We start from the raw sequence: 23,912 nt of genomic DNA on the forward strand, positions 1-23,912 counted from the left end.
ATGGGGGGAAAGTGTGGAACTCAGTCTACACTACAGCCTGCATGATAGCATGTATCAGCTGCTCAAATATAGAAATGCCTACTTGAAATGCAAGAAATCCTTTCACAGGAAAACTAACACCAAAAGAACAACAACAAAAAAAGACATACACATAAAAATTCCCTCACTGTTTTCGCTCATAAGGTTGTTTAAATATGTCCGTGTAAAGTCATGGCAATGCAGACCGGGAAGAGACTTCTCAGTCTACTCACCATAGTCTCTTGGGATGTCACGCAAGTGTGCTATGTAACAGCACATGAAATGTTACCTGAGTTCCTCTTAAAACCAGCTAGGCTGCTTTACTGACTACTTCTATTGGACAGCTTTTCCTAATTTCATTCCAATCACAGTTTAAGACTTCTAATTTGAAGACTAAATAAATTCACACACAGTTCAACGCTTTGGTTTTGTTTTTTTTTTTTAAATGTCCTTTGTTTAAATAGCTCTTCTCTTGATGGAGATCTATTGTATTTGTAGCATCTAGCAGCTCCCTTCTCCAATAAGATTTTAGATATATTTTCTGAAACAACTCCAGGTACCAGAATGGTTGGGTTCTCTGACCCCTTTCCACAGCCGATACCTGTATTTTACTGCATGCTCTATAACTGGGTTGAAAATGTGTAGGAGGTGAGCTGGAAAATGAGAAAGGCATTTAGGGACAAGGGAGTGGCACAGCAGAGGGGGCCATCCGTGGCTATGTACAGGTAGGAAAAGGGTTTGGCGTGGTTGACCAAAGACTAATTATAGGTTCAAGCATCAGAATTTGTGCACACCAAAGTCTCAGCAAGAGTAATTAATTTCCAACATTCTGACACATTTAATGCATTTTATAAGAGAGGTAAAAGTCTTGAAAAAAAATCTGCATTCTTTTCTTTCTGTTGCCATGCATTAGTCTACTGTGCAATACATACATATTCAAAATCATATGTGTGTAATGACAATGCTGGGACATTCAACAAAAGTGTAGTGAGTGGAAACAACACAAAGTGATGTCTACATTTCTGTTTGAATGCCAGGAGAGTATCAAGTCCACGTTTCCTGCCTTGGACCCTGTTAAATTTAAGAGGGCATTTTCTTTTTTACTGAACAGTCACTTAGCTTCTATAATTCTCAGCTGTTTATGTAACCGTAAAGTAAAGATTACCAAGGACAATAACCTCAGGGGACTAAGCACAGTTACTAGTCCACTTTAAAAATTAAGCCATGGAAAGTATGCTAAAATAATATCATAGAGTGGTTTAAACCCATAAAAAGCAAGGAAATTCCAAGCCAAGTCTGGAAATCCAGACTGACAATCTCTCTTAACCCCAGGTCTAGTAAAGAGGGTGAGTGAGGCCAGTATTTCTGGGGTGCAAACCAGATTCATAATACTATCCTAATGCAGCTTTTGTGATTTCATTTCCTTTCAGAGTTTGCTCAGCCCAATCCTGCTTTGCTTTTAAAACAAATGTTTATGGTTGTTCATTTTACAAAATGTTAACAATTTAAGGCCAGATCCTCTGTGCTCAAGTCAGAGAGGATGAGAGCAGCTTTAAGCTCTCTCCTTCCACTCCTCTAATCTTCAGCTTGAAAACTGCCTTGGGTGCACTGCTTTTGCATTGCTCAGCATTTGCTCTGGTAGACTGCACTGCCAATTCTGCCTTTTTGCCTCCAGCCATGCCCTCAGCCCTTGCAGGAAGGCGGTGGGGATGGTGCACAGCAAACACTGCCCGCCGTGCAGCAGGGAACTCCCTGGCACCAGGAGAACTTGCTCCCACCTGCTCAGGCCTCTACTCATCCTTTTCTTTTTTGTTGTTTTTTTTTTTTTTTAACTTCTGCAGCATTCATGGAAGCAGGACATGATCCATGCCTCTTCAAAGTAACTTTTTGCCTCTGAACTATGAGAGGCAATGGCACATTTAAAAGGAATCGTGCACTTGCCGATAGGCAAGACTTTGTAAGATACATGTGTAACATCAAGGCTGCTGCTCCTTATAGTTAAGCTGTACAGAAGATCTTTTTCAACCTCAGAACTTTTTCCTGAGAGCTCAAAACAATTCTTGACCCTCACTGGGACCAAGTAAGATTGCCAAAGCCTTTTTTTTGAGCAGAGAAAACCCCATGCACATGCCAGAGGAGCAAGTAATGTCCGATATATGCATGAACATGGCTTATAACAAAGCATATGATTCAGTCTGGGGCACTGAACTGCAGCTTTTCTTGTCCAAGACGACTTCCCTGAGCACCAGCTTATTTTAGTGTGTTTTTGCAAATGCTTCCTTGTCACATCTGGCCAACTCTGTATCAATAATTAAATATACACTGACGCAGTGACTGATGTATAGTTCCCTAGCTTCTAGATGAATGCCCTGACTACATGGCTATAGAATCAGTCTCCCTTGTTTTATTTGGCTTGGTGACTGTTTAATTATTTATACAAAATGAAAGCTTTAGAAGCCTGTGAGTATTTTAATATCTCTAAGAGTCTTAAGAAGTCTTTAAGAGCTGCTGGTCAGCACCTTCCCTTGGACTGGGCAAAATTCTCTTCCCCAAAACATACAATTTCTGTAAGAAAGTTGAGCATCTCCAGAATGTGACTGTGTGATCTCTGTAGTAACTCTGTGTTCCTGCTTAAATCCCAAAAACTTAATCACTCTGTGTAATGTTGTTCTACTTTTATGCCAGTTCAGGGCAAGACAATTTCTGGGAAAAGTCTGCAAGCTTTTCACGTGCAACTGTCTTCTCCTCTCCATTTTTGGTACCGAACAGCTGTGTTTTCTGCACCCTGTCAGCTCTGACCTCAGCCTTAGTATGGAAAAAGCAGTTAGCTCCTGCTCTGACTGAAGTAAACACTAGCAAGGTCTTAGAACTGGATGCCTCACCACCTAACTATTAAAATCCACAGGGATGAGAATTTATCTCTAAGTTTGACCAGAACTGTTCTGCAGCTTTCAGTACTTGTCCCTTAAAATACTGTTTTTTCACCTGAGGCCAGGTACACTGTAAAAAGCAACTAGGAAAGCAAACCCTTCACTACATAGAGATCCATGTCTTTACTGAGAAACTTAAAAAAGGTCTGCAAACTTAAGGTTCAAAAATAGTACAGATCTTTAAGATAGCAGTGAACACCTCATTCTTCAATGAGAGCTTGTTTCACTAGATGTATATCCATTTTAAAGATGTGCAAACACAGAGTTTCTTTTATAATTGTATTTTAAAAAGAAAAATGAAAAATGAAAAATGAAAACAGTAATTTTACTGCATGCTGTATATCTGCTGTACATCTGGATCCAAAATAATTTTTGGATTTCCATGTTAGATGCTGAAATTAGGAGAGCTGTGTGGAAAGGCTGCCAGGATCTTATCACTGGGAAAATTAACAGAGTCTCTAATAGGAATGTTGTAGCGCAGATTTTAGGCCAATCTTTCCATATTAGGAAGGTAAATGTATTAAGTTGCAGCAGAGAGAGGGATTTCAAAAATGTATTTAAGGATCATTCTCTATTAAATTATGGACAGTTATGAGAATAATTTCTAGAGGTTTCAATTTGATTCTTATCTTGTTTTAAATGAAGTGTGAAACTTTCCATACAGGAATGTACTGCAAGAACTTTACTTAAGAGTTGGATATCACCTTCATCCTTTGATACAAAAATGCTGTCTTTCTACTTCTCTGCTCGTTTTGTAAAATACATAAATTGAAGAAAGCTTGAGGTTCATCAACTCCCCACCTCGAACACAAAGCAGTTGTGGTTTCTGCACCCTGTCAGATGTAACCTTAGTGCTAATTTGGGAAAAGCAGTTCTCACATTTAGTGCTGAAAGACTGATAACCAAATCTACAATGGAATGATACATTTTCAGCAGTGAAGTACAGGGCCTGTGGACAATGGCTGCTTTTTCCCACTGCATAAATCCTTCTGACTCAGCTGCCACTGTGCAAATCTACTGCACAAAAGGAGATTTTGCTTGCATGATTGGGCTTTAAAATGTCACCATGACTATCATAACAAAAATTGATGTTGATCATCTTTCACACATTACTACCCCACCAGGTATCAAGATAGATGGGTATGTCTATAACCCTTATACTTCACTGCTTCCTGAAGTCCAGAAATCTTGTTTACTGTCATAATAAAATAGCGCAATGAATAGAATTTTTGTGTTACTGCATAAACACAGATTGTAGAATTGAAAGGTTGTAGACCTGAGTCTTTCTCCAGACAGATAGTAGTCCACATGAATTGCAGCAAAACTAAATTTAGCAGGATATACATCAGATTCATAAAACTTGTTATATTAAAATACAGCTCCATACTTGTCATCTACAAACTTACATTATACGTGTATCCAATGTATGTTACATACAGAATTAATCCAACTTGCAATAGCATCTTGTGGTTTTAATTATGAGTCAGGGGCTGATGTTGTTATGGATTGTATATATAGTTAATGTGATATTCAGTTTGATACTAGTAGGTCTTGAGTAGCTAATAACAAAATGTGTTTTAAAACACTCTCTGCTTTTACACACTAAAATTTGTGTGAACAGTTTGCACTAAATTGCAAACCCACTTAAGAAAGCCTGAACCTCAGCAGAGACATAAATAATATGGCTAGGAGGAAAAAATGTCTAATAATAAAATTACTTGTGAATACAAAACCAGGAGTGCAGGTTCAAGTAGTATGTACAGCAAAAAGTAGAGCTAGTTAACTCTTAAAAAATTAAAATTTAAATTAATTCAGCAACTACAGTTAGTATTACTTAATTCAAATGTCAGCTTTTTCAGACAATGAATTCTCATTTCCAAAATGCTCATATCCTTGTATAGCTAAAGCCAAGTGTAATTCCATTTGAGCTATTGGAAATTTGACTTCAGTAGAACTTGGATAGAGTACTCAGATGCATTCTAAAGTATTTTGCTACACAAAGCCAAAATCAAATTTTCTCTGAAACTATCTTTCCCTCCTCAGACATGCAAATAAACCACAGGCTTGATTACTAATATCCATACAATAATGTAAGCTATTGCGCCTTGCTAAACTATTGGATTTTTTGAAACCAAATCACTTGGAATCCTCAGGACCCTTTTCTCTTTTTCCAAACTCTTGACAACTTTGGCTTGCTGACGAAGTTCTGCTGGTTGACTTTCTGCTGGATGTGGCCAGTGTCCCCTCTAACCCAGCAAAAATTAAACCTTGTTCAAGGCACAATCCTGCCCAAAGCTCTGGACCTACTTTGTGTTCATGTGTGGCTGATGCTTCCAGCCTTGAGCTGTTGCCCAACTTGCATGACTGTGCTGCTCATAGTGTCTGTGTGTGTTTTAAATTTAATCACACTCCACAAATCTCAGAGTAATTAAACCAAAAATGTTTCTTTATAAATCACTTTTGATTAGTTTAACTGGTTTAAGACAGAATTCTGCTCCAAATAAAAGAGGAGCGTATATGTCACAGATGTTGCTGGAACTGAGCTTGTATGCTGGTCTTTAATGGGTGGATGAGTGCAACCAGAGAAATGTACATTTTACATACCATTTAGCCACCGGGAGTCGTGCTGCTCTGTTCTGATGGGATGGTGATGCCCCAGAGTTCGGAAAATGGCAAAGTCCCTGCCCATGAAGTCTGCTGCTGTGCCAGAGTACAGCTCTCCATCTGTGGGTGGACATAATTGTAAGCAACATTCCTCAATTTTCCAGTCATGGTGAGTCAGAGAAAGCTGTCATTTGTTCATATTTCACTAATAGGGATAATGAGCAAATTAAAAAACAACAAGGCATATGCAATGTATTGTCATCGAAAATAGAGATTAGACCCAATTTCTCACTGCAGAGCTTAATTGTAACCTCTTGCAAATGAGCTGAATCTGCTGACTGATGGAGTGCTCTGCAAAAATATGTTTGAATTCTTAGGCTGGAACAGTGGCAGCCATTGCACCTACCCTGGCAGGCAGGAGTATGCAGCCTCAGAAAACTCTGAAATTGCCCTGTTTAGAACAGGAGTTCGGTCTGGAGACGTCTAGAATTTCCTTTCAACCTACTGGGTTTATAGGAACCGTAGAGTCCAGATCAGTCACTTTTGGTTCAGAAGGTCCTTAGGTCCCCTCAGTTTTTCTATAGAAATTATGTGTTTTTACTTTCATTTGGTTTGGTTGAGATTTTTGTTTGGTTGGTTTTGTTTTGCATTTTTAGTTTGGGATTTGTTGTTGTTGTTGTTGTTGTTGTTGGCTTTTGTTGTTGTAGTTGTTTTGGTTTGGTCTGGGTTTTTTTACTCTCTTTTTTATTCTGAATAGATCCTCAGAAAACAGTATCTTTTACAGGAATGACAGAACATGCCTTTCTCCTTTGGCCACCTTTGTAACTGTGGTACTGGCAAAGGGCAGCAGCTAAGGGAGAAAATAAACGAGATCACTGCCTGCTACCTTGACCCCCATGCATTTCACAGTGAACAACTGAACTAAAAGTTGACCTATGGTACTTCAGCCCATAAATGGCACACACAGAGCCTAGCTGGAGATGAAACTCATCCCAGTGTGTCCCTCCTCGGCCAGCTAGAAGTGCCACAGAGGAAACAGAGAAGGGGAGAGAGAGAGACTGTCTAAATTCTACGGAGCAGGTCAGGTTAAAAACCTGCCAGCTGGTAGAGTGTAATAATAATAACAGTAGTGAGACCCACAGAAAAGAACCAGGGATCAAAGTACAACACATATCTTTCTGACATTAATTTAGAGCTTGTCCATGAATTGACTGTGATTCAAAAATGCTAAAAATGCATTTTTTAAGAGTGTGTTCTACATCTGTATGTGAAATGAGATAACTTACCCTATACTGTTAAAATGGAATTAAAAAGCATTATTCCTTCCAACTACTACATTGAAGCTACCCATATTACACAGGTCCCTTGTGAAAAAGACAATTTTGAGGATAAAATAACTCTTTCTTTACCTAGGGTAATACTTTTTTCATGGTCATGATGAACTCTACCATATCCTCATTTTAAAACACCCTTTTAGGAACACATTTATCATTTTCATGGCAATTTTCAGTATTTCCACGGCAGGACAACCAGATCCAAGCATGCCTACTGGATATCACTGGCATCTTTTCCCCCAAACACTGACACCATGAAATCACTGAGTGAACCTACAGTGGCTCTGTACCATATGGTAGTCATGAAAGTCAGGAAGGGTGAAAACATGATAGCAGAAAGGCGTGGAATTGAATGAATTCACAGCAGAGATTAGAAACAAATAGACCAGTCATGCCCAGCAGGAGGTGTAATCAGAAGGGAAACAGAACAGCATATCATTAATTAACGATTTACCATTCTTCTATGTCATTTTCAACTTTTTTTGAAGGGGAGACAATCACTTAATTATAGTGATTATTATGTACAGAGTATGCAGCTGAGATTTTAAAGATCATAAAACCTTTTTGCCTGTGAAAAGGGCTTTGATGCTATGCTTAACCTTTCTTTAACCTTATCTTCATTTTCTTGTCTTTCAATCCCTAGTGAGTTCTGATAAATCAATAGAAATCAAAGGGGAAAGGAAAAACCAACAAGCCTATTTTTCTTCTTAGTTATCAACAGATCTAAAGGTCAATCAGTCAAAAAAAATCTATATTTAATACTATACTGCTAAAATTAAATACAGTTTGGAAATTAATTAAAATTATATATTTGAAGTATTTAGAATTGTAAGCCTTTTTACTCCTCTGTTTCTAACTTGATATGTAAACACCACTGGAAATCCAGGCTTTCCAGGCTGCACTCAGCTCAACCCAGGAGGACACTACAAAGCTCTTGTGGCTGGCACTTTTTCTTCAGTGGTGACAAGATAAAAGTTTTGCCAATAACTGTGTTATAAACAGCATGTTTCAAATGAGAAAGGGTGTGTAGAAAACTGTCTGACTTTTCTAATATCCCTACTACAGCCCCTCCAAGTTTCAGTATACCTGGACCAGTGCCTGCAGTTTGAACTGATTTGCTGTAGTCATGCAAAAAGAGGATTTTGACTTCTTCCAGACAGAAATACCAAAGAATACCATTTATTTTTATAAGGCTTTAGATAATTTTTGCAAAATTCAGGGTGAGCCTCAAGTCATGTCCCAGATGTGCACATCCTTTGAGTTAGTACTATGCAAAAGCTGAATGAGGATTTTGCCTCCTGTCTAGATAGAAGGACATTCATCTTTATTTGCCTGTGCATACCTTCTTTTGGACTGAAAATTTACTCATTGCTAGTCAGGAAAATGATTCTTTAATGTCATGGACAGTCTTCACTGTGTTATTTCTATTGTCAGCAGTTTTAAAAGAAGTTTTATAAATTTTAAGAAGAAAGTGGAAATTAATAGTTGGAGAAGAAGAAGAAGAAAACCTAGTCACTTTTTTATTTTCAGCCCAGCAGCACAAAGGAACAACTGTCCAGAACTAAAGAATGACCTTCAGTTGTTTGAATAAGCAAAAAATATGCTTTGGACAAAAAACATCAATTGTAATTGAGCAGTATGCTGACATACAAATGTTAACAGAAATACATATATTGACTTTAGTAAAGTAAAAGGCAACAACTGAAATCCACAGAAACACTGATTTTTGGAGGGGAGGAACCATTTTTGTCTGTACTATACCTAAACAGCACAAAACTTTGAATAACTTCCCAAGATCATGAGATACAAAGATGTTGAAAACTAAGCAATATACATTTTTTGATAAATTGTTTCTACTCAGCTTTTAAATCAGATTGCATTCTGAAAGAAAATTATTTGTGGAGAGTAAAGATCTGTCAAGTTTCCTTTCAAAGCAGTAAAGAAGTTGAACAAATGAGGAATACAGGCAGAATCAAGCCATGAATGTAAGAATTCCTCTCAATGGTAAAAGGGTTCACAAATAAATTCTATCCTTGGTTACACGGTTTATTCAGTAATGTTAATATTTTCAGACATGGGGGTGGTTTGATTTACTTCTTTTGAATTCAATAAATAAAACTTCCCAGAAAGTACAGTCATTTTAAAATCTTGAACCTCATATGTACTTACTAAGTAATTTCTAAGAAATAAGAGTACTAAAGTTTTTCCCTGGTGAAAAGCCACTGTCTTTCAGATCACATTAATACATATTTGGGAGCATTAAGGCACCTAAACTGTTTTCTAAAAATGAAAAAAAATAAATAATTGTTGAATTCTAAAAGGAATTGTGATTTGTAGAAGAAAAAATAAAATCAATGAGACAGAGGAGCATAAAAAGCTTTGAGGATTCTGGATAACCAAAGCTTTTGAAAATCCCAAATGGTCATTTCCCTAAAAAAACTGATATTGGGACAATGCTGCCTCCTTCTCTGAAGGGGTAGTTTCTTTTTGCAAGTATCCCAACACATTTCCTCTAGTTTACCACATTCAGTGATATTTTCTCCTGTGATTATATTCCTTGGAAACCATGCTGCTTCTCATTTTCCGCCTGCACTGGAACACTCATGAGTGGTGCCCAGGGATTTCTTAGTCTCTACATTTCATGCATTAGCCCATTCAAATGGAGACTGTTTAGTTACCAGCACATAGATGGGAATGGCTGCATAGTGTCTTGCATTAGTAGGAACTAGTTATATCATGTTCCCAGCTGGCATTTACTTTAGAGTAGGGTAGCAATAACCAACTTTAATGAACAACTGTTAAAAAAAAAATGAAAAATGTTTGCAGGTGGATGGAACAAGGAATGTACACTTGGAAAATATTGGAACAATTTAATAAAGATGAACTGTTTATTTTCGTTGCTTTAGTGTGGTTTTTTTCAAATACTATTGATTTTTTAGGAGAGAGGGAAAACTGAAGACCCTCTTTACCCTGGTAAGAGCTTGTTTCAGCTGAAATATAGAATAGGCTTCTTGGGTACTAATGGCTATTAAAGACCTGAAGTTACATTTTGCAAATTAACCTTCATGTTTCCCCCGAATTCCTACATTTCACTTGCCTAAAATCTACTTTCTAGTTATAGTGTCAAAACATACTCTCCTTCCACACTTTGCAAACTGCCTGTTTAGTGTTTCTGAAGAAGAGAGACAATGTTTCCTTTCTGTATGGAACCATCTAAATTACTCTTCTCAGCCTTTTCTTTTTTTTTTTTTTTTTACTTTCGTGATAGTTACTTTGAATTACTAATCATAACATTGCATTTGAGTGAATCTTGGGGAATTCTTTTACACAGTTGCCCTCTTAAACCTTAGATAAACCATAGTCACTGGTTTAATATTCTGGACAAATATTCTGTCATGGGAAGGGCCAGGTGTGGCTGAGTTTCAGCTCAGCCCAGGAGAAGAGAGGAAGCAGAGTATCCATGTCCTTGGTGTGACACCTTTGTGTTTAAGGGACTCCTCTGGCCTTCATGCCCACACTCACTGCTTCACTCTCATGCTCCCAGCTTTGGAGAGCAGCTGGACCAAACCTCCCCATGCAGACATTGCCTGGCCAATCCATTTCTTGCTTCTCAAATGTTTCGGCCGAAGAAAATTGTTTTGCCTACTCATCATTTTGCCATAAAAAACAAAGGGTTTTTTGGCAAAGAGGAGTTGTTTTTAGGCAAAGAACCAGCAGTGAATTTGGCATACACCCTCTGAAATACACACTCTGCAGAAAAGGGTGGAAGTAAACACAACATCATAATCAGTAACACGGTGTGGCTGTGAAGCAACTATAAGGAGGCAGAAAAAGAATACTGCTCACGTTCAGGATGCAGGGATGTTAATTTTAGCTTCATCCTGAGTTTTGTGTAAGTGACTGAAGTAGAAATTAGTCACCGGCTTTGAATGTTCAATTTGCACCATTCTCTATTGTTTCTATTATTTCTATTACACCCAGTGGCTCTAACTCAGGCCTGATTCAAAACAAATGATCACTCTCAGTCTATTCTTTATTGAAAGGAAATATACATGGAGTGAAAATTATAGTGACAGGAAGTGATCTGAAGAAAGCAGAGATGTTTTAAAGACACGAAATCTAAGCCAAGGGAAGTAAGATAATCATATTTGTGACGGACTGAGTGAAAAAAAAAAGGAAAAAAAAAAAAAAAAAAGGAATGTGAAAAGCTAGACGTGTTGACTTTGTGCAGTTGCATACCGGGTATACCATGTAATACTGGCTTGTCATTGTTCTCTTCTTTATTATATATTAAAGCAAATAGTAAAGCTATTCGCTTGAGAGTAGCTCTGCCACAAATTCAAGTTGCTCCAGGCACTAATTTATACACTGGCCTTTTACACACATTCTTTTTTTCCTTTCTGTTTGTACAGGGTACAAGTTGGAGCAAGATGTGGATGTCTTTCCTGTTTTTCCTGCTAAAAAGTGTGTGTCCCCAGGTTAGCTCATCAACTGGGATCATTAAGGGCTTCTAAGATCAGGAAATGAAGCACACTTAGGACTAAATTTTTGTTGCTATTTTGAATAGTTTAATTTTCATATGCAGCATAAATAGAATAAGGGCAGATGGTAGGCAAGGCCCTAGGCTAACAGGCCTGAAGAAACCAGTGTATCTTGTTATGTCATTTCATGTAGACTTCTTTGATAAGAGAATCTCCAGTTTTCTGAAACTATTGTTGGATTTGAAGTTGTAATAAATTGCCAGAAAGTTACATGTCAGGATGTTAAAGATAAAGTGGCTACACCTAGGCAGAGGCGTAGTGAAAGAAGAATCTGTTTCCTCCTAATTTAGTCTCATAAAACATATTTTTTCTTTTTTTTCGTGAAGGTGAAGTAAAAACAATGAACATATTTAATTTAATTAGGTAAGTTAAATCAATTAGATAAATTCAATCAATTGCATTAGTTCAAATAGATTGACACAGTCCAGTTGCTCCATATTTACATATTCCATGAAATGGAATTCAGAAACACTTAATTTATTTAAATCCTTTTGTTCTGGCCAGGAATTTAATTTTATTTACTGTCAGACATATCTCTTCAGCTGAAACATCACCTTAGGGCCTAGAACTGTGGCTGTTCATTGATCTCCAGCTCCCACGCAAGGTAAAGCTGGGTGACAGACATTCCTTGGCAGAAAAGCTGACGTAAGGAGTTATTTTTTCCTGCTCTTACTTAGCTCTCAGCTGTGTGACCACCAGTGTGGCCAACCTGGGTGACTAAAATGCCTCCAGCAAGATGTGAGGAGGAAAAACACTTTGCAGAATCAAAGTCCTGCAGGGGTATAAAGCAGCTCTTGTGACACCTGAATCTTGGTTTACATCTCAGGACATTTGAGTCAACTTTATTAAAAGTACACCAGAAACCCTTTAACTGGGAAATAAATTGTGTAAAAAAAATCTATCATAGGTGCTGCAAGGAGAAATAAAAAAGCAGAAAACTTGCAAATTATTTACAGTGAACATACATCTCATTGAACTTTTTATGTGGCACCTACCTACTAAAAGTGAGGCTGTCAGCAGTTTGGGATCATAAGGGCTTTTCCCCCGCCCATTTTCAAAATGTGACTCTTCCATTCTAAAAATGTTGTCCTGCAAAATAAAAAAAATAATACAATAAAATAAAATAAAATAAAGAAGCAACATTATTTCATGAATGAACACCAAGAAATAATTTGAACTAAAAAGAGTGCAGTGCATGTGAGTCATAGTGGGGTTTGTGGCTTCAGGGAAATCAAATTGCACTGGATGAGGATCTGGTTAAAGTGCCCTACTTTAATCAGTACATGCTGAATGCTGGTCAAAGGCAAAAATACAGATAAATAGCTTGTGTGTCTTCTGTTCCACTCCACATATAATTTATTTTCATTTTAATTTTCATGGGTTTATTAAAAATGAAATTATTTCCCTTTCACTGAGAATACATCTGAGTAATAGTAACTGAAGAAGCAGGAATTCGAAACTTTTATCTGGAAAAGAGATAAAATCCATTTTCTAGTGACAATTATTTTCTGAAATGTGCCACCACTGTAGATTAGTACATAACGTAATGATAAATTCTGCTTTTCCTAGCCTGAGTATTAGTGACTTAATATTTTATACACACCCTCAAGTTCAATTTCAACTGCATCAGAAAAGCATTATTATTATTATTACTATTACTATTACTACTACTATTCAGTACCTTGCGATGAAACTTTTAAAATATACAGGCTGAGGGCAAATCATAGGGGAATATAAACCAAGATTAAAAAGGGCCTCAGTCAACACCAAGTCAAATGAAGGTAAATAAATATAAAGCAATGGGCTTTTCAGTACATTTAATTACTTTAATTTTAACTGGGGGACCAAGTCTGCCGATCAATTTGAATAGTATGTTTATCTGACGTTTTCCACTGAGAATAAAACCAGAATAGATGTTTTTTGCACAGAAGTCTTCAACATTCACAGAAGACTTGTGAAGACCTCAGCAAAACCTGGGCTTTCCATTTCTTACCTGCACTGTGGTTAATTTGCACTGAGACCTAATTAAGTCATGGAGCCCCAAAGGGAAAAGATTGACATCCAACTTGGAAGCAGCATCCTCCTTGGCAACCCGCCTTCCCTATATTGCTCATCCATACTGAACCCAGGTATGGGCCAGGCTAGTGACCAAACACACTTCCAAATGGTGTTATTTTAAACCCACATGATTCTGTAAGCCACAGGCTACAGATTTTATTACAGGTCTGTTCAATTACTTCATGCAAGAACACATCTCTGTGTATTTTTGACATATTTTCAAAAGAACTTTAGATGGATTTCACATTTCCTTCCATTCACGGAAGACAAAGGGAAAATGAAATGTTGGGTGGATAGTCATCTATGGCTTACTGCACAGTAAGATAAAAAGGTTGGACACAGCTTTATGAAGTTTGATCCCAGAATTCAAGCTCAGTCTCCTAAGGCATATTCTTGTACATGCAGCCTGTCTGATTATGTTTATACAGTCATCCTGTAACTGTAGTATCTGACACAGTATTACATTTCTCTCTTTCCTGTTGTCTTTCTTTCTGGTTCTTAATAATCCAGACATATTTCTTGCTTCTCTCCAGTTTCCTGACTCTGCTCATTCTAACCAGAGGTGAATAAACAATCAAACAGGAAAAACATTTCTGGAATTCTGTTGTAGGGTCCACATCTAGATCTTGCTCAGTGAATAAAAGTAGTAAATTGACAAAAATGCTAAACCTCAACTGCAATAATAGAAGATGGCACTAATGCTAAAAGCTATTATTGAAAAATGTTATTATCTACATTTTCTTGGCATTTCTTCTTAGTAGATGGTAATTGCTCAACCTGGACACCAATGGATATCTGATGAGGCTACAGAGTCAGTGGCATTACAGTTAATGCAGAATATATTCCCAAAACAATCCCATGTGTCATTATAAGACAAATAGGAAACAGATGTAGAAAGTGATTTGGTGTAGGGAGGATCTGATTTTTGACTGTATTCTTCTGGTTTATGTCACTGTAACTCTACTGATATTGGTGTGTAGGGGGCAAGAACAAGTGGAGACCCAGGTCAACGTAAGTCACAGATGATCTACCCTACTCTTTCTGTCTGTGGAATAAAACATTTGAAATAAGAGCCCTGAAAGGGAAATCCCACAGTGCTTTCACATTTCAGTTAAAAAGCAATGAAGAGACACGTACTACAAGTTTCCAAATTTATGGCTGAGTAATAAGGACAATAAATACATCACCATTAAGTGCCAAACAAATGTATCATGGTCAGTCTGGGGCCCCAAGCAGCTCTGATAAACATGCTGTAGGAAGTCCAACCTGTCACAAACAGGGCAACTTGCCCAAACAGCTTTTGGGGTGCTGAAATCAAACTACTTCTGTCTACAAACTAACAGAACAGACTGGCTACAGAGGAATTAACTCTTTTCTACCTGCCATTTTAAAAGCCCAGGAAGCAATATGACTTGTGATAGATATTCGATCACACTAGTCACTTGTCTGCAGCATTTCAACCCAAATTTAACCAGTCTGCCTGGAGACAGCAAAGGTTTACTCAGAGGTTTAGGGGGTCTTTGGACTATGTGAGTGTGGCCCTCTTTTGCACAGTACAGACAAGAGCTGTTAGATGGAAAGAATGCACATTGTTTTCAGAAAAATTCTGATCAGCTAATAATTTTGCTGCTTCTTGGGGTTTGCAGTTAATTGAATACAAAGAATGGTGCTGCAGTGAGTCAGCAAATGCCTGAGCCACAGACAGCACAACTCCCTCTGTATTAAACAAATGCTCAGTGTTGCAAAGTTTTATGAGGGCTGTTACAGAATCAAGGACAGGAATTAATGACAAAGCAAGATTGCCAGGTGGGAGAAAAGTTTCTAGAAATGCGAAAAGAAGAAAGAAAAACAAAATTCAAAGAAAGGCCTTTGTAACTCAACAATTAGTCCAATTTATTGTCTAAACCCTTTCATTAGTTGCACTGGCAGCCCAAAAGGACATTACAATGTACTTCAAACCTTTTTTACAGACCCTTGTAGCTAAAAACCTTGTTGTAGCATGTTTTATGGGTTATTAAACACTGAGTTTGTATCTCATTGATGCTTCTTTATAATCCATAGTAAAACCACTGAAAATGAGATTGTTTAGGTCTTGGAATTCCACAAACCCATAAAGACAACAACTGACTGCTGGCTCATGGTATGACATGAATTTTTTCACCTAGTAAATGTCTTACATGGTAGAAGATAATGCTTCTGGATCCTTAAAACATATGTTTTCCTGAACAGATAGTGTGATAGATGGCATGATTTAGCCAAAAAGAACTACAGTTCAGTCCTGGAAATGAAAGAAAAAATTGTTGTGATTCCCGATGATCTGCCACTTCTAGGCCCCAGAGACTCAAACAGATGAAATATGACTGAAACAACGTGTCATATCATGACACTGAGTGGTGACAAGACATTGCTATCTGACTAGACATTTCACATCTTGTTATTGAATAGCTTCAGTCAGCCAGTGAGCCAACAAAACATAATGCTATATATACATAAACATAACAACTCTATACCTATTTATACAGATATATATATTTATATCCAGTATGGTAACTTCTTAAACAACTTTTTTGTATGTCTGCCTGTACCTAGCCCACCCAGTACTGTCTCAACATAATGAAAAAGAGGGAGATGAAAACTTAAATTATTTTTTGTAAATATTCATTTTATTTCCCAATTTAGTAATATCACCTTGCAGGTGAACATGTGGCCAGTGAGGAGGCACTACCCTACTATCCTAAGTCTGGACAGCTCTTACTGCTGAATTTCAGGGGGATTTCTCTCCTGAAACTTTTCTGGCAATTCTCACAGGAATCATCCCAGAACTGTCCAATGCAGTGAAACCACTGCTGGTCAATAATGAATAAATACAGCGCAAGCAAATGAACTGAAGAGACTTTGTTGATGGACTGTGTACAGCTACTATGAAGTTACTACTGGTTTAAATTATTAGGCACAGAATGACAGCAGTGAAGCTCCCCAGCCATTCTAGTGCAATGGAATGAACTCATATCCTTACTCTTGTAACCCTCAAACCATAAATAGAAAGGAGTACATCTCCAAGGTATCTTTCAGGGAGCAACTGATTTCCACAAGAGGCTGCTGAACAAAGAATGGTCCAGAAACATGGAATGTGCCAAGAGCTTTACGAACTACCACAACCTTTGTTTAATTAAAAAGGTAGAGTTGGCCATAGCTGTGAGAATTTTTGATGTTGACATTCCCCTTGCTCTTTGCAGAGACTCTGTTGTGCTATAATGATGTGACTAACCCCAAAAGTAACATTCCCAATCAAAAACCCCAGAGAAAATAGCTCCAAAATATTTCCAGAGTACCTGGAGTATAACAATGCATCCACTGTGCACTGGGGGACTTCAAAACCAGTGGCAATGTCTCAACTGAGTAAGAAGTTGCTGGCATGGAAATATTTTGTTCTCTGTATTATTCAGTATTGGAAAGTGAAAAAGGCTAAGCTCCACTTCTCACTCAAGGGAAAAACTTTTAGACTTGCTAAGGTTTGGATTTATCCCCTCTACATAGAGCCATTATTTGGGGTGGCTGAATTTGCTGCCCTGGTCACAGCAGAAGTGTACAGGTTCCTCTGAATGAGGAGCCAGAGCAGCCCAAAACTGCAGCTCCCAAGGGAAAGACCTCATCACTGACCACAGAAGGAGACTCCATACGAATTCAGGTCTGAGCTAAGAATCTTTCTGAAATGAACACTGCAGAGGCAGCTGATTGGAGACATCTGACTTTGCAAAACAGAAATTTGATAATTTTGCTCCTTGGGTTTTTTTCCCCTTTTTTTTTTTCCCTCCTGCCTTCTAATATATTAATATCAGTGAATTTTTGATTCTCCTCTTACCCATACAACTTTCTGTGCACACATTTTATAACTACATCAAGGCTAATTCAGAGAGTCTTATGAGTAAATTTCACTCTGTGAGAATTGATTTATTAATGAATTATGTTACTTTTCAGGAATAATTTTAAGTGAAACAACTGTGCAGGATATGGCTATGTTGTTATTGCTATTATATTTCCTATTTCACACTTAATCTATTGAGTCATGAAAACTGTTAAATATGAAGACTTTGGTTTCAGGGTTTGGGAATCATGCTATAACAGAACTTTTAATGAGAAACTTTTATTAAATTTATCCCCATGGAATGCTTTATTTTTAAAAAAGTGCAAGTGCAAATAAATATAATGTGAGAAATTATGCAAAAAATAAAAATATTAAAACAAATGTAAATGTTGAGGCAAGTGGTAACCATTAGGGAATCAGGTGAAAAGTGATTGAAGCAATAACGTAACTGCTTTAAATCATTAATTATTAGAAGGAAAAAAAAAAAAAAGAAAAAAGAAGAAAAAGAAAAGAGAAAAAAAGAAGTGCCCACAGTGGGCTTCTGACATTTTAGTCTTCAGGCTCCCTGTAAACCAGGCTATAGGGTTGTACCTGCCCACATCTGGAGTACACTGGGCTCTGCAACACCTTTATTACATTTTGTTTTTTCCAACATGAGGCTTAGTGGAATTGAGTTATGAAAATCAGCTTTAAAATCCTATGGGAAATCACTCTAAGTGACAGACCTTCAGTGAAATGGTGTTCCCAAAGAAAGGACTCCAGCTTCTGTAGGACTTGGAACTGAAACTTTCTGGGATGGTTGTGCTGCACTGTGTTGAAGGGCACAGAGAAGCAACTTTGTTGAGGACTATTTACCTGCAAAACTGATCATGAGCTATGGAGATCTGCCCACCTCTCTGTGCCTCTCTCAGGCAGTTTGCTCAGTTTCCTGATCACCCCAAGACCTCTAAAACAATCTCTGCATTAATCTGTGTTCTCTTCTTCAGACTCAAGCGATATTCTTTCCTCTATACTTGTAGATATTCACTGATAGTTTGGTGCCTGGAAATCTTTTGATATCAAGATAAAAGAGCCGTGGCAATGATGACCAATTCCATGCTTAGTTTCTGTAGATTAATGAAAGAAAAACAGGGCTCTTGGTTTCTGTTTCTTCTTTTATCCCTATTCATCACTTCTACTGGAAAATTATCCTAGCTTCTGATCTTCACAACGTGCCTTAAAATGCAGTAGACAATTCTGGAAAGCACAAGTTTTGAAAACCTGACTCCCTAGGCTGAATTTGGACAACTCAACCTCTCAATAACTTTCAGTTAATTATCAAACACCCCACATTACTTTGCTTTCTTCTGAAATTAAATCTATTGATATTTATTAATTTACCATGCACTTTTGCAAAAAGGAAAATGTTTTCTATCTATCTATTTATCTATCTATCTATCTATCTAATTATAATCCAATGAATTTAATGAAAGGGAAAACAGCCAACTGGGCTGTTCAGGAACAGCTGGTTCAAGCTATTCATTATTCCTAGCTCACAATCAGTAAGTGCTTCTGCTTCTGATTGGGAGAGAAACCAAGTGTCAGTGTCAAATGGTGAAGACTTGTTCACACCTGAACATACTAGTCTGCATACTAATATTGGTATTTATATGAATAATAGCCTCTTCAAATCACTGTGCAACATATGTAAATAAAAGGAGGGCAGGCACAGTCAAACTGAGCAGCTGTTCAAAAAAGATATCTATGTTTGTGAACTTGCTTTTGAAATATTTCACAAACTAAATTCACCAGATTTACCTGACTTGCCTGCTACAGCTTTTTGGGGGTTGGTTTTGTTTTTCCTGATGATGTCATTCCCCTATTTGCAGCAATGTCATTTTTTATTTCCTTATTTTGCACCTTTTTTTTTTCTTTTTTTTTTTTTTTTTATTTTCCTATTTGCACCAAGACAAGTATTTTGGATAATATGTTCATTCTACAGCAAATAAATGAGCAGACATGAGTTTCACTCTTGTGTCATTATACTATTTATTGCTTTAGAAATTCTTGCAAGTATGGAGAAATTAGAAAAAAGAAAACAACTCAAAACAAACCAAACACACGATTAACATGAATGACATGTTAACCTTGACTGATTGGTAAAGACACCAAAAAATGTCATCCCAATGGCATACCAGACACTAGATACCATCAAGGATATTGAACAATTCTCAAAGGACAGTGAGAATTAGAATGCCTTTGTATTGCAACTTTCTGGATTGTCAAGTGTAATACATCACCTAAGATGACTGTCTGGCTCATATAGGATGACCTCTGGAAATACAACCACCATACAATGACTGTCTGTTCTAGTCAAGTTATTAAGTGGTCTGCATATGTAAGAAATAAGATATACAAACCTAAAACCAGCACACGTAACAGAACTACATAACCTAAAAGTCTCCATTCTTTAAGTGTTCTTATTCTTACCCCCAACATATTTTCCATTAAAAACATTTGGAACAGATTCTAATTGCTTTAGCAGATTCTACTATTATGTTAAATAAATTATTGGGCCATACTCTATTACATGATTGTACAAGTTTTCTATGGTTATTTTTAGCATTCAAGACCATTTCTTTCCCTCTTTGTCTTCTGGATTTCCTGTATGTTATTAGACTGTGGTGAGGTCAGGCATCAGAGGAAATAACAGCAGTGCTGACTCCTAGACCCAATGTTTTATGAATTACTGAGCATCAGTGATGTAATGGCAATAAATCTAACTCAGCCTCAGTCTTGTGTCCTGTTGTAAATAAATGAAGTTAGCAAAGGTGTTATTTTATTCAAGAGTCTTCCTGATGAGAAAAAAAATGTTTCCCCCAGGGGATTGTTTCTAAAATTGCTTCTGTAATTAGGGTGCTGTTTAACGAGAGAAGGGTTCTCCAGTTTTCCAGGGGAACTTTTTGAGTCAAGGCTATCTTATTTACAACACAAAAACAACTGCAAATTGGGGAAGCAACAGACAGAAAGGACTTAGTCAAGTGGCATTAACATAGAAGCATATGGCCAAGATTTTCTAATTTCCCAAGTGATTTTGCACACTCACGAGTTGGGCACCCAATTTAAAATTTGCTCAAGGGCTCTGATTTTCTGCAAATACCTACTTGGGGAATTTAAAATTCTGATACTTGGAGCTGTTAGTCACTTCTGAAAACGAAGGCATATGTCTGCACTGCTTTTTATTCTATCTGCCTTTTAATTCCCAGGAAGAAGTCTCTAATATGAACACATGACCTAAATTAAAGACTTCAAAAATCTGACTCTAAATGAGTGACAGAATAAGGAGAAAGCCTGGAAAAATATACTTAATTCTTTCTCCCTAAAATAAGACCTTGTGAGCATACTTTCAGAGAATTTGTGCAAGTAACAAAGGGGCAGAAAAGTACACCACAGCAACTACTGCAACAACTATTAAGCTTTGTTTTTGTCTCTAAGATACTGCAATCTATTTGCAGCATTTAATGCAGAGGTGCCTATGAAGTGTCAGATCTAGACCAGTGTTTGATACATGTCCAGATTTTTAAAAAGACATAAAGTCTGAAATACAGAAGCTGAAATTCTGACCCTTTGGGTAATTTTTCTTTTCCTGAGGCAAAGCTTAGATCTTAAATCTCTGCAATAAGCACTTCTCTTTCCTCTTTGTTCCCTCCATGTGCTTTCAGTGTTACAGTACCCAGCCTTCCTGCAGCCTCATTTCATTTTTCTTCATTAGCAAGTAATAATATCGTCAAATTTTAATAACTAGTATTGCATTAGAGAGCAATGCATTTGAAAAGGTAACTTCTATTGTGCACATGGAGACATAACTAACAGCAGACATAATTATAACCTCTCTCTGTGACAAGTTGCAATTATTCCTCATGGCACTGTGTCTAAGAGCAATGCATTTCCCACACTGGTTGGGGGGAGGGTTATTAAAAAAGTCAGGAATGTTTGATATTCTTTTCCCAGTGCAACAAAAACTTCACTGACACAGTAACCGATGGATTTAAGTGGTTTTGATTTGGGGTGACTGAAAAAAGTACATTCAAATTCACTTCTTTATTCACTATCTTTCCTGCCTTTCTAGCACCCAGGAGTCCCCAGAAAGGGAGAGAGTCAGTGACACTGCCAAGAAGATTTGATACTCAGCTCATATGTCTATAGATGTATATTCATATATAGAAATGCACACTGTCAGCAGGGCTAATCAGCATCCAACCAGGTAACTCAATTACTGATATTTGTATTTTTGAAGAAGAAACAAAGCCTTTCATTTAACAGAGCTTTGGCTCAAAATCCTGGATCATCATTAGTATAGTATGGTGTAGAGCAGTACAGTACAGCTCAGTATGGTTTAGTACTGCATAATATAGATTGATTTTGTTGGCGAAAACAAACTGACAAATACATCAATTGTTGGGGGGGGGGGTTTTTTGGTTGAGTTTTTTTTCAGATTTTTTTGCTTTTTGACAAAGAAAGCTGGCATTCAGATTACTTAATTTTTCACCCCTCACCACCATATCGGAGACATAGTGAGGAGTAGTTGTGGTCATGAACTGAGTTATGCAGGACCTGTGCTGTGGACAGAGTTAAGCATCATAGCACTGAACACTACAGACTGGTGCCATCCCAGATGTGCTGTGATCCCCAAGATTTTCATGGGTATTTTCTCTGGCCCTGCTCTCAGAGCTTCAGCATGGAGCCCACTGAAGTCCCAACAAAGATTCCCTTCAAGTTCAGTGAACACCAGAGGAATCTTTCTTATATCCTTTGCCATGTTTACATGTTAACTTGAGGTCACGGCAAATTCTTCCAAATGACTATGAATTAAAACAGTTGTTCTCCATCACCATCAATTTAAAAGATTTGAACTGATGAATATACTATTTCTAAACCTGCATCTGTACCACCACCCTTCTGTTTTTTGTCATTATTAAAGTAATGGCAATAAACACTGAGAAGAAAAAATCATGTGTTCTTAATCCATACCAATTACTTGTTTTACAATGCAAGTTTCATTTGCATTTTTTCAGATAAATGTTAAATGTTTAGCTGCATTTAGCTGTTCATCCTTGAAATGTATAATTACACACAAACACATACATCCACAAACAAAAATAATAAGATCTGAAATATTAATCATCTCACCTGCTGTGCCAAATCACCCTTTTAATTTGTTATTCATGAGCAAAGGCACCTTTAGACAATGATCTGGGTTCTCTCTTCAGCAATGCTTGTGCAACCCCAGTGAAAGCCAACGGAACTAAAGAACAAAGTGAGCTTTGGAGATTATCAAGAAGAACAAGTATCAGAAGGACCCATATGTTTTTTGCATATTCACAACATAGGTGTAACTTTTAAATGATTGGGTTACTTCTTGTCTTAGTTTTACAACTAGACTGCTTCCTTACTCTCACTTAGCCCTGGAAATTTTGAACCTAATTGGTAGGTGAAAAACATATGCCTTTGTATTTATTTAACAAAATCTTCTCAGACCATCTGCAAGATAATGCTGTTCAGTTTTCTATCACCTTGGATGTAAACATTTCAACAGGAGAAGGTGTTTGTGCTGTTTGAGGCACCTTCTGAACTCTGCAAAGCTTATCTTCTCTTTAGAGACAAAACTTTGTTTACCTCAGATTTGAACACTGATTACAGGCTCCTGAGAAATAGGAGACAGTTTTTGAAACATTGTCAACCATAATTGGTTCCTGAAATGCAAGTCCCTTGAAGGGAAAGAACTCAGAGATATGGCCTTGTAGGAAAAATGACCAAAAACCTGGAAGGTGCTGGAGATCCTTTGTAATACAAGTTTCACAGGGCCAGAAAGGTCCACTGGGGCCACACTCTACATTTAGTGATGCAGAGAAAAAGTGTAGGAATGAAGTGCATCTTTCCCCTTCTTTTCCCTTTGTACGAAGGCATTAAAATTAACACAAATGGAATTTTAAATATAATAGTCCAGATGTCTTTCTGTTTCAGGAGGTGTTAGGGAGAGCAGAAAAGTTAAATTGCAAGATTGGCATTTTGTTCTCAGATCAATAACTAAGCATCTTCCCCAAAAGCCATTCAGTCCAGGGCACTCTCATGTTTCAGTGTTTCTACTCAGCTACCATAGACCAGAACAACTTGTGCACTTTATGCAAAGCTGCATTCTTGGTTTCCTTCTGTATCTTTTCACAGAAATCAATTCTAGAAACACTAGTGTAGTACATATTTTATAGGTCAAATTCAAAGTTTTAAAGTTGCAATTACTTTTTAATTATTTTAATTATTTTATTTTTCATGAATAATGTCAATGCCCAGTAACAGTCAGAAAAAGCAGATTTCACCTACAGAGTTTTTAGAAATGAAACAAAGAACAAAACCAACAGTGCCTTTATGCCTTTTTAAATGCATGGCACTCCTGCATTTTCAGTACTGCATGAAGTTACAGTCCTCTAACTCAGAAGACATACCCATTGAAGGAAATAAGAAGAAAAGAATTCTCAGTTTTTTCCAAAATGAGAAACTGGCAGGCAGAAAGTTTAAAATAAAATAA

General features: G+C 37.2%; 1 protein-coding gene across 1 annotated transcript in view; it reads right to left on the reverse strand.

The window, feature by feature from the left end:
* The window catches only part of SEMA3A (semaphorin 3A), a 165,567-nt gene that overhangs the window by 54,917 nt on the left and 86,738 nt on the right, over positions 1-23,912 (reverse strand). The window contains exons 5-6 of the mRNA XM_066318760.1: positions 12,423-12,516; positions 5,553-5,672 (exon numbers count right to left, since the gene is read on the reverse strand). Of these exons, the coding sequence (XP_066174857.1) occupies positions 5,553-5,672; positions 12,423-12,516 (214 nt within the window). The remainder of the gene's footprint in view (positions 1-5,552; positions 5,673-12,422; positions 12,517-23,912) is intronic.

The sequence above is a fragment of the Sylvia atricapilla genome, chromosome 5 (assembly GCF_009819655.1).
Source record: "Sylvia atricapilla isolate bSylAtr1 chromosome 5, bSylAtr1.pri, whole genome shotgun sequence".
Classification (NCBI taxonomy): domain Eukaryota; kingdom Metazoa; phylum Chordata; class Aves; order Passeriformes; family Sylviidae; genus Sylvia; species Sylvia atricapilla.